Raw genomic sequence first — 12,527 nt, 5'->3', positions numbered from 1 at the left:
AAAACTACCTAACAGTGCAGCTGCGATGAAGACATGGCTTCGACGTTTGCGCAAGAGTAGCAACAATATTTTTGCAAATTCTGCAACGCCGTCATCACCAAGGATTTTGCGCCTCGTGAACACTGAGGAATAGCTCAGCTAAGCGAGGCAGAGGCGTTATTGAAGGACCCATTCCATCAATCGTTTTCCTTGAAGATAAGGGGAAAATCCTTAATATATGGTACAATAGAAAGTATCATCAGCCCCGCACTTTACAGTGATTCGCTGTACATGGAAGTGATGTAGGGAAAATACCGAGAACCTAAATCAAAGCAGCCGGTACGTGCTCTGTAACCCGCTCGCTCGGAATTCGAATCCATCGTCTTACGGACTGCGCCGTTTAGTTAAGTATCGCAAATAAGACACAGTCAGAAGAAGATTTACCTAAAGGTTCATTTAGCTGAACTGCCTGATCTACTGACGGGCAAATCTGCACTTCATCCGCATTTCAGAGAACCATTATCGGGGTCGTGTATTATAAATGTAAGAGAAAAAAATTAATACTGCTTCGCTATCAATGTCAAATATCACTTAGAATGTCAGACCATTAAGCCGAAGAACGACAGTGGACTAAGGGCTGCCTTACTCGTATTCAACACCCAGACTGTGGGGCAAACGAAAGCTTACGAAGGAGACAGGACTGCTTTTCGTTCTTATTCACACAGAGCACCGTGACACATTCTCTGCTCCATAGCAAAATCGCGTTTCAGAAAGAAAAAAATACAAGATTCACAAAGTAGAAGACTTAATGCAATTCGTCTAGAATTACTTTTACAACGGTCAGGATGTGGTTATAAGCCTGTTTTCTTACTATTGTGTAAAAAATAGCAATTGGAATGTCTGAAAGAAAAGTAAGGACACGTGATCCCGCATGAGCGACAATCACTCGCTCGCAGCGAGTGTCGCTTCAGCTCACAACATGCACACATGAAAACGTGAGGTGAACGAAACAGCCGCGTACACAACAGCAATGATCGAAGTTTTATAATTTAATATGTTTTCGTATGTTATAAATCAAGCTTAACTTTGGCAGTGGACGTGCAATCCTTAATCCCTGAGTATTCAACAGACTGACTTATTTCCCAAGAAATCAAGCAACTCAGACAGAGCCTAGATAATTCTAGAATTTCCCAAATATTCTACTTGTTGTAGTGAGAATTAGTAAAAGACTATTCCAGGGTATGACACAATTATTACAGGGAGAGTACCATTACGCCGTCTGTAAAACCAGAGTTAAGCACAGGACGAACAAGGAGCTGAACGAATCCGAGTTGTCAAGCAGTGTTCATCCCAGCATTATGAGAACAGCAAGGCACGCTCAGTATCTTCCAATGGACGAAATTCCTTTCGTCCAACTGTAGCGTAGAAAGAAGTCGCTCCTCTTCTGGAAAGCTGGTTACCCGTCCTGCAGTTTCCACTGTTTCCTTGCTCCTCCACTTAGATTTTATTAATATTTATTGAACATAAATAAGGAAACAGCCAAGTATCACCAGTAAAGTTAGTGGATGCAGATAGTTATCTTAACGCTAAATAATCCATGCAAATCACCATGAGAAAGAAATGCAAATTTTTTAACTGAGTGACTAACCTGTATGATTCTGGACGAGGCCCGCTTGAATCGTCGCTGTATCTCGCCAAGGTGTACTTCACTCCATCTTTCTCGACGGTCACAGTACGATTCTTCATCCAGTAGTCAAATTCTCTCTCCAGTGTTGATATACTGTCGTTCAAGAAGTCAATGTCCTTTGTGAATTCATAGTAGCTTTTGAACATAGGTATGAGTAATGGAGGATGTGAACGCATTAAGTAGTAAATCCTCCCACCATTTGGTATTAAACCATAGGTGTTGACAATTTCCAGAAAATTTTTCAGCATTCCTTTAACGGTGGCGTACATTTCACTGTACAGGAGACCTCTTACGATCCAGTAGGAGTCCCAGTAGTAAAACTCACGAAATCGACCTCCGGGGACGATCACTGGATTCGGAACGTAAATAATTGAGTACTGTTCCGGATGTTCCCTGACGTCATCCTTAATCTTCCTGCCAAGGTTTTTCCAGAAATGGTTCAGCTCTGATGCCCATTCGCGGTACAATGGGTCATCGATTCTGTCCAGGAAAGCTGGATTTTCTACCCAGTCCACTGGATCCCATGGCTCAAACTCACTGCCAGGAGGGTCGAACGTATCATTCACAAACAGTTCGACTTGAAGTTTATCTGGCCTTCTGTTTGTTCTGTTCATGAATTTTTCAAAACGTTCCAGTGTTTCATTTGGAGAGAATTTCATCTTCATGTCCACAAATGTTTTGGAATCGTCGTTTATGGAGGCCATTTGTACAGTGTGCAGGAGATCTCCATAGCAATAGATGTTGCTGAAAAGAGAGAAAAAAACCGTTAGCAAAATGATTTATGTCATACAGGACATTGTCTAAATGTTAGAATAATTTAAAAACATTTGCAGAAAAAAAACGAAGAATACCAATGCTAAGAAAAAAAATTGTTACAATGTGTAAAGACATTTTCGTTACGAACCCATTTTTGTTTACAGTTAATTTGCAGACCAGTCTCAGAATTTAATGTCTCACTAAAATGTGAATTACACCTTGCTCGAAATACGACATTTGGTCTTGGATATTGCCTCATATTCAAATGGTACGAGGAGATCAATAATGTCTTAGAGTTACTGCACATCAATACGTGTTTATTTGAAAGCTCTTTTATTATCCTCTAACACCCGCAATAAGGATGAAACTGAATTAACCTAAAAAATTATCTGAGCCGTCTTGGACTTTTCAACGATGTACTTCATTGATAAAGAGTCCTCCGTGACCAAACCACACAGATTCTGACGAAGAATCGGAGCTTTAGATTACTTACGTCGTCTTCATTGTCAAGGGTAAACAACTACACTGATCAGCACTGATTTTTCTTTTTTGATTATAAGACTTGTTTTATGTTGACTTCGTTTACCTGAATCCAAAAGTATCAATATCTGTATCCTATCACACATAGTTTTTTTTTATAATTTTAGTATTTGCAATTTAAACTTCTTTAAAAACGCAATATGGCCAAAGTTAAGGGCGAATTCGAAGTAATTAATTTTGCATTAGTGTATATTTGCAATTAAAAATATTGTATAGTACATATCAGCAGCTGGTACCACTTTCTACTGTTATATTGGTAGGAATCAGATATAAGTTAGTGAACTAGTGCCCGCAAGAGTATCTAGAAGAGTGGTTCAGTGCCCTATTTTATTTGTTCAAAGTGTTTATCTTGCTTTATTTTGGAGTAAAAATTGGGGATCAGGATACTTTACTTTACTTTTTTCGTGTCCGGAGCTGTCAATCTTCCGGCACAGTGGTGAGCTTGTTTAGACAGAGGTAGTCTTCATGTTTTAATAGGCTTCATTTTATCAGACTGACCTCTACGCGGGATACAGCAGTTCTGATACGGGTTAGCATTTTACATGATTTGTAGTTTAATTCAGCACCCCTTGGTGGATGTTCCGAAACAGGGTAGCCGACAGGGGGTTCATCGAAAGTGTAACTGAAGAACCGATATCTTCATTTTAGTCTTTTTAATCCACAAAGTGTACCGTACAGTGGATGGTGCTCATCAAATGCCTTTTTGAACTGCTCGTTATGTTCATGAACTCTCCTACGAGACTTGGAACTACTGAATCCTGCAGCTTGGTACAGCTTTACCAGCGGTGTGGGCTTCATGCATCCTGTGACTAGCCTACATGTTTCGTTAAGGCTTATATCTGTGTTCTTTGTATTCGCCTATCTAGACCAGACAGGACACGCGCAGTCAGCTGCGGAAAAGCAAACTGCTAAAACGGTGATTTTAAGCACAATAGGTTTGACTTCCCACTTACTGCCAGTTAGCTTTCTAAGGATATTTTTCCTTGCAGCTACCTTATTTTGAGTTTTTACACAGTTACGTTTACATGTGAGGGACCTGCCAAGAGTCACTCCGAGATATGTTGGCTGGTGTGTGTGCTCAATGGTAGACCGATTCCAGTTAACGTGCAGCTTCCTATTTGTTGGGCGTGTGTGCAGTGAAAAGCGCGAACTTTCGTTGTAGTGGGATTTAGTTTGAGAGAGTTGTCGTCGTAATATGTTGACATAGCTTCTAGGGTATTCTCCAACTTTACCTCTACTTCCTCAAAGGAAGCTCCCCTGCGCTGTGATACCCAGCTAAGGAGCAATCGTGAACCCCTCATAAAGTGTGTAACGTTCATGTTGCGGAGATAAGAAAATGGTAAAAGGGAAAACTGAACTCCCTGAGTTTAGGGGTTCCGGTGGTGTTGCGTTCACCAAAAGAATTTCTGCATTTGTAAAGTAAAAGGTTTTAATATGAAAAACAAAAAGAGAGTTATTTATCCTGATTTGGAGTCTGCTAGAAGACCTGTACCACACGGCAGATGCTGCATTCTGAATCAAACTGTACGTCAGATTAGCCTTCTGGAGATTCTGATTGAACTTGAGCTAAACGATTTGGTCACATATTTAAATATCCCAAAGGATACTTCAGAACTTCTAGCTTCAAGGCTGAAAGAGAAGAACTTACGAGCTCCAGGAACACGGGTAACACGTTGCAAACACAAATAGAAAGGTTTGGGACTGTGTTTTAGGCAGGAGCACTCTTTAGTATACTGCACTGGGATTTCAAACCTCATTAATAAGTTAGGAGCTGAGTACAAAACAGAAGACTCGAGGCTCTTCATTGACTCAAGTAAGAGAAGTTTAAAAGATGTGTTGCTACATAACAGCAATATTCCTGCATCAGTTCCAGCCGCTCATTTTATCCATTCCAAGGAGACGTATGAGAATCCTGAGCTGCTATTCGAAAAAATAAGTTACAGTCTACATCGGTAGAGAGGCACAGGATTTAAAGATTTTGTACATGTTGTTAGGACAACAGCAAGGTTATACCAAATACCCAAGTTACATTTGTGAATGGGACAGCTGAGATAGAAAGAACCACTGGACAACACGAGAATGACCTGGAAGAAATGCAATGATTCTAGGATCCAAAAATATCGCAGGAAAAAGCTTAGAGAACATTCTGCTACCACCCTTGCATATTAAATAGGGGCTAATGAACCAATTTGCCAAGGCATTCCAAAGAGACACAATCGTTTTAAATACTTAACGAACGAGTTTCCTGCGCTCTCAGAGACGAACACCAAAGAGGGTATATTTGTAGGGCTGCAAATCAGGGAACCAAGTAAAGATAAAAGTTTTGAAGAATGTATGATTCATCAAGAAAAAGAGAGCTTGATTGGTTTCAAAGCAGTGGTTCAGGAGTTCTTGGGGAGGGGGACATAAGAAAGACTCAAACTATGTGGAATACGTGAACAATATACTGGAAAGACATAAAATCTTAGCACGCAACATGAGTCTGAAGGAACACTTCCTTCTCTCATATTAGGCAAGTTCCCAAAAAACCTCGGGACAATGGGTGGAGAACAGGGTGGGAGGTTTCACAAAGACATTAAAGAAGTGGTAAGTAGGTATCAGGAGCGATGGAGTTCAGGCATGACTGTAAACTAGTATTGATTGCTGCACCGTCACAGCACAAGAAACCACGTGGCACAAGAAGTTTTTCATACAAACGGCACCTAAGAGAACAATTGGATAGACTTTGGGATTTGTTCTTTGTAAGTCTTTAATTAGTGTGTTCTCTCTCTTCTATGAAACTAGTGCAATAGAATATATGTTTAATTCACGTCTAGTACGTTATATTGATATTAAAGTTCATACGAAATGCAAAATTGTAGGTCTACAGCATCTTGCAAAGTTTTATTTATTTTAAAAAACTTGATGTGATACGTGAAAATGGAATTATATTCTGTTAATGATATATCTTTAACATACAAAATAAGTTACTAGATTTGAAAAGGGTATCCATTTTCTTATTCTTCTTCCTTTTTTTTCCTACCTGTACTATCAGGCCGCTTCGTCGTCAAGAAGCAGCATTTGTTCAAATCTGGCGTAAAAAATATTGACGCCAAAGACACTTGTTAAGTACGGTGTATAAATAAGCACCGTGCACACAAAGGAAACTTACAATTAAAGTTCAAAGGTGGCCGAAAATGTCGATGTAGAGAGCAATGCGCCCATCACCATCCTCCTAGAGTGACCACTGAATGTGGTGCCTTCCGCTACTAGTACTCGATACTTATACATGAGAATTGTCAACACCATCCACTACATTCCGGAAACTTTCTGTCCTCAAACTGTGTAAAAAGAATATCATGACAACGTCGACATTTAGTCTTCTGACAGTTACAGTGATGGAAATCGAAGAAAGCACTGGCCCTTCACCCGGAAAAAAAGAAACATCTTACCATCGAGAAAATTTCATTCAGCTTATCGAAATGAAAACGGCATTAGCGAGCAATGGGACAGTATATTGTATTAGAAACTCATACTGAAGTTTCTCTCCTGAACACCACCTTGCAATATCCCAGATATAATTTGGAACATGATTATGCATGTGCCGTGTGTTACTTCATCAACTGAAGCTGTATTCGATGATCAGCATAAAAGTGTCCGAGTAACTGAGTACTAAAGGCAGTTTGGCCCTTCTGGAGAATGACACAAACAATCCACTGCAGTGCGACCTGTTCGTATACTGTATTGCGCATAGCACTACCTTGCAATACAGGCAAGGCAGATTAGGATCAGTATAATGTTTTTAGATCCATTCCACACTATTTTCGATAAATACCGGGAAAGTACTCTATATCCTCATAAGAAGCGTAATGATTTATACGCCAAAACACAGATAACAAAATTTACGTGGCCCGCATACAGATTGCCCACATGTCTTTCCCTCGCGTCTAAGGTTAACATGACGATGTATTATCAGCAAGAACATTCGGCCACAGAAATAAAATAAAGGCATCTCGGAAAGGAAATTAAAAACAGTTCCCTGCATCTGTCTGAACTAACATTAGGAAACAACAAGATGGACACAGTAACGAAACTGAAGATGCCATGTGGGAAAAAAATGTGTGATTTCTTCATGCTTTAAGATACAAAATATGCATGCTTTATTTTACGTTTCGGTAGTCTTCATTGCACAGAAAATTCAGGAGTTTGCTCTTAACAACCTGATCAGAGTAGTCATTTTACTGGTTAACAATAAGAGTTACTCTCAATGTGATTGCGACTACTTCAAGGAACGAAGTTTCTTTGTATCGTTGTCTTGGAGGTTTGCGGCAAACGTGTGTCGTAATTTTCAGCTCTCCACAGCACTAAGCGGCTTACGTAGAATTCTAAGTGCGCTGCTGAAGAGCAAGGACTTCATGAGGAAAGGACCTGCAACCATTTGTGGCTTGTTTCGCAATTCTGGCTAGTTAGAGGTTTGAATAGCTGCCAACATCCACAAACTACTTGCTGAGTATCATGTTGCATCTTACGGTTGGACACGAATATTGCCAAGCCACTGAAACAGACTCCTAGTGAGTTGAAATTCGTCGAGAGAATTCGTAAAGGATAAGTGGAAAGTTATCTTAGTTCAGATATCTGAAGAACTGAAACCAAAGTACTAATCGCGTTTGGGCGCGTGCTTCCGTGTATCACATACAGGATGTTTCTGTGATGATGATACAAAAGTTCAGTGGTGATAGAGAAGGGCAAATGTATCTATCTGAGGTAGGGACACGAATAACACTGAAATTTTCTAGTTTCCTCATAAAACTTCTGGCCAATTTGCCGTTAGTCTGGTAATGATGATAAAGTAGGTACATTTTTCAAATAATTTTATTTATCTCACAACTTACACAAATTTTTAAATTCTCAACAGTTTTTCAGAATATCGTCCCATAAGTTCATGACACGGTCGCATGAAGTTCCGTCGTACCCGTTCATACAATACCAGTGTTGTAGTCAAGACATTTTACATTACAATTGGACCAGTTCAGGCGAAAGAGATGTCCACAAAACAGCCCTGGCTCTTCTCATGCATATTTCAGGGAACGTCTAACGTTTGCGTTCACAAACAAAATGTGAAATGTGGATTGGGGCTCCACCACATTGGACCCACGTACACTATGTGATAAAAAGTACTCGGACACCTGGCTGAAAATGACTTACAAGTTTGTGGCGCCCTCCATCGATAATGATGGAATTCAGTATGGTGTTGGCAACCCTTAGCCCTGACTAAAACTTCCACTCTCGCAGGCATACGTTCAATCAGGTGCTGGAAGGTTTCTTGGGGAATCGCAGCCCATTCTTCAAGGAGTGCTGCACTGAGGAGAGGTATCGATGTCGGTCGGTGAGGCTTGGCACGAAGCCGGCCTTCCAAAATATCCCAAAGGTTTTCTATGGGATTCAGGTCAGGACTCTGTGCAGGTCAGTCCATTACAGGGATTTTATTGTCGTGCAACCACTCCACCACAGGCAGTGCATTATGAACAGGTGCTCGATCGTGTTAAAAAATGCAATCGCCATCCCCGAATTGCTCTTCAACAGTGGGAAGCAAGAAGGTGCTTAAAACATCAATGTAGGCCTGTGCTGTGATAGTGCCACGCAAAACATGGGATGCAAGCCCTCTCCATGAAAAACACGACCACACCATAACACCACGGCCTCCGAATTTTACTATTGGCACTACACAGCCTAGCAGATGGCGTTCACCGGGCATTCGCCATACCCACACCCTGCCATCGGATCGCCACATTGTGCACCATGATTTGTCACTCCACACACCGTTTTTCCACTGTTCAATGGTCTATAGTTTACGATCCTTACACCAAGCGAGGTGTCGTTTGGCATTTACCGGCGTGATGTATGGCTTGTGAGCAGCCGCTCGAGCATGAAATCCAAGTTTTCTCACCTCCTGCCTAAATTTCATAGTACTTGCAGTAGATCCTGATGCAGTTTGGAATTTCTGAGTGATGGTCTGGATGGATGTCTGCCTATTCCACATTACGACCTTCTTCAGCTGTCGGCGGCCTCTGTCAGTCAACAGACGAGGTCTGCCTGTACGCTTTTGTGCTGTAAGTTTCCCTTCACGTTTCCACTTCACTATCGCATAGGAAACAGTGGACCTATGGATGTTTAGGAGTGTGGAAATCTCGCGTAGAGACGTATGACACAAGTGACACCCAATCACCTGACCACGTTCGAAGTTCGTGAGTTCCGTGGAGCGCCCATTCTGCTCTCTCACGATATCTAATGACTACTGAGGTCGCTAATCTGGAGTACCTGGCAGTAGGTGGCAGTACAATACACTTAATATGAAAAACTTATGTTTTTGGGGGTGTCCGTATACTTTTGATTACATAGTATACGTGTTATGGCAAGAGATCAAGTGGCGCATCTTTAAAACATGCGGTGAATAGTCTCTTAGAAGAATGATGAACACTGGTGCACTTAAGGTAGGGGAGCCAGACTCTGACTAAATCCTCTCACAAGTTATCTGCATATCTGTGCTAACCATAATTCTTATCAGTGCAACCACGACTATTGCGACTATTGAGAATTTCGTCTCTGGTGAAACAAGCATCTTCCGAAAAAAGTAAATACACAGGAAAGTGAGAATGTATCTTACAGCCCCTCCCCCTTTCCCCCTCCCCCTCATCACCCTTTGGCTCAACACAACGCGAGGTCCGACGACAACAGGAGTTGAAGACTACACTTTCTCTGAATGGTAGAAGAGTAGATGCTGTTTCTGTATTACAGCATTGTTTGCGGCACCCATTTCACGTGCTATTAATGAGTGCTGACTGAAAGCTCTTCATCCACGTGAGCAAGCACTGATTCTTCCCAATCGGGAGTCTGTGCAGTTTTTTGTTCTCTGCGGCCGTTGTATTGCAGTACTCATTGCCCCGTTACCCTTAATAGTTGGAACCCTGGATGCGTCGGACGTCTCCTACGTGGATACGTGACCCGATACAATCTGTCAGCTTCCATACGATTCCCATTTGCTTGTCATGTCTGCTATTTCCGTACCCGAGTGCAACGCCATTTCTCTGGGGCTGACTGACTACAGACGCCAACTTGTAAGAATAAACTGTAGTTTTATAGATTTCATATTTGTCTGACTATGTCAGCGTGGATACTACACCATCCGCAGGGTATTAGTGGAGTTTTCTGTCTACATCCATCGTGACACACGTTTCAGACGTTTCTGGACCACGGTACCTTAGATCTAGGTGACATACATACCCTTCTCCATCATCACGAAAACACCCTGTATGATTTGATAATGACACATCTTGCCATTGCTTCCGAGATCTTCTTCTCAGTTCCCATCATACGCAGTCCACACGTAATGGGCATCTCCTACATCCACGTCTATATGACCACACTGCACACTATGTGCTTGTCAGTGGGTTCATAGAACCACTTTCACACTATTTCTCAACCGTTACACTCTCCAATAGCAAGTGGAAAAAATGAAAACCAAAATCTTTCGATGTGAGCTCTGATTTCTCTTACTTTACCACGATGGTCATTTTTTTCTATGTTAGTGGGAGTCAACAAAATACACTCCTGGAAATGGAAAAAAGAACATATTGACACCGGTGTGTCAGACCCACCATACTTGCTCCGGACACTGCGAGAGGGCTGTACAAGCAATGATCACACGCACGGCACAGCGGACACACCAGGAACCGCGGTGTTGGCAGTCGAATGGCGCTAGCTGCGCAGCATTTGTGCACCGCCGCCGTCAGTGTCAGCCAGTTTGCCGTGGCATACGGAGCTCCATCGCAGTCTTTAACACTGGTAGCATGCCGCGACAGCGTGGACGTGAACCGTATGTGCAGTTGACGGACTTTGAGCGAGGGCGTATAGTGGGCATGCGGGAGGCCGGGTGGACGTACCGCCGAATTGCTCAACACGTGGGGCGTGAGGTCTCCACAGTACATCGATGTTGTCGCCAGTGGTCGGCGGAAGGTGCACGTGCCCGTCGACCTGGGACCGGACCGCAGCGACGCGCGGATGCACGCCAAGACCGTAGGATCCTACGCAGTGCCGTAGGGGACCGCACCGCCACTTCCCAGCAAATTAGGGACACTGTTGCTCCTGGGGTATCGGCGAGGACCATTCGCAACCGTCTCCATGAAGCTGGGCTACGGTCCCGTACACCGTTAGGCCGTCTTCCGCTCACGCCCCAACATCGTGTGCAGCCCGCCTCCAGTGGTGTCGCGACAGGCGTGAATGGAGGGACGAATGGAGACGTGTCGTCTTCAGCGATGAGAGTCGCTTCTGCCTTGGTGCCAATGATGGTCGTATGCGTGTTTGGCGCCGTGCAGGTGAGCGCCACAATCAGGACTGCATACGACCGAGGCACACAGGGCCAACACCCGGCATCATGGTGTGGGGAGCGATCTCCTACACTGGCCGTACACCACTGGTGATCGTCGAGGGGACACTGAATAGTGCACGGTACATCCAAACCGTCATCGAACCCATCGTTCTACCATTCCTAGACCGGCAAGGAAACTTGCTGTTCCAACAGGACAATGCACGTCCGCATGTATCCCGTGCCACCCAACGTGCTCTAGAAGGTGTAAGTCAACTACCCTGGCCAGCAAGATCTCCGGATCTGTCCCCCATTGAGCATGTTTGGGACTGGATGAAGCGTCGTCTCACGCGGTCTGCACGTCCAGCACGAACGCTGGTCCAACTGAGGCGCCAGGTGGAAACAGCATGGCAAGCCGTTCCACAGGACTACATCCAGCATCTCTACGATCGTCTCCATGGGAGAATAGCAGCCTGCATTGCTGCGAAAGGTGGATATACACTGTACTAGTGCCGACATTGTGCATGCTCTGTTGCCTGTGTCTATGTGCCTGTGGTTCTGTCAGTGTGATCATGTGATGTATCTGACCCCAGGAATGTGTCAATAAAGTTTCCCCTTCCTGGGACAATGAATTCACGATGTTCTTATTTCAATTTCCAGGAGTGTATAAGGGGTGATCAAAATTTGATTGCGCTGCTGCAGCACGACTCTGATGTGGATATATACGCACCGAAATATAGGCAAGGGATTTCCGATGTGCGTGTGGTAAATGCACAAACGTGAACTACGGCGAAGTTGTTACTAAATGCGCCCAAACTGGACCAACGTGATGTCGTTCTTTTCTTGGCTGCCGAAAGACAAACACCGGGAGACATCTATAGAAGAATGGCGAATGTTAGTGGGACAACATGTCTGTCGAAAACCAGTGTCGTGAAATGACGCGACAAGTGGTGCTACTGCTTCATGATCACGCACGTCCCCATATCGCAAATGTCGTAACGCAGGACTCAAGAGGGAGACATATGAGCACCATCCCTATAGTCCTGATCTCTCCCCACACGGTTGTCACGCATTCGGTCCCTTAAAAAATGCCTTGAAGGGTCGATAATTCCTGTCAGTGTTTAGGGCGATTTTACCAGAGTTCCATACCGATTCTGGAATGTACGTCCGTCGAACGCAAACTTTTGGATCGCCTCTTGTATTACCGAGCGAGATGGCGGAATG

At 43.5% G+C, this 12,527-nt stretch overlaps 1 protein-coding gene across 2 annotated transcripts in view; it reads right to left on the bottom strand.

Moving 5' to 3' along the window:
• The window catches only part of LOC126183462 (trehalase-like), a 262,929-nt gene that overhangs the window by 128,957 nt on the left and 121,445 nt on the right, over positions 1-12,527 (bottom strand). For both annotated transcript variants that reach the window (XM_049925462.1, XM_049925463.1), the window contains exon 2: positions 1,628-2,410. In XM_049925462.1, coding sequence (XP_049781419.1) covers positions 1,628-2,410 — 783 coding nt within the window. The remainder of the gene's footprint in view (positions 1-1,627; positions 2,411-12,527) is intronic.

Source organism: Schistocerca cancellata, chromosome 4 (assembly GCF_023864275.1).
Source record: "Schistocerca cancellata isolate TAMUIC-IGC-003103 chromosome 4, iqSchCanc2.1, whole genome shotgun sequence".
In the NCBI taxonomy this organism is placed as follows: Eukaryota; Metazoa; Arthropoda; class Insecta; order Orthoptera; family Acrididae; genus Schistocerca; species Schistocerca cancellata.
Note: the sequence above shows the minus strand (reverse complement) of the source record. Positions and strands in the feature narration are given on the sequence as shown.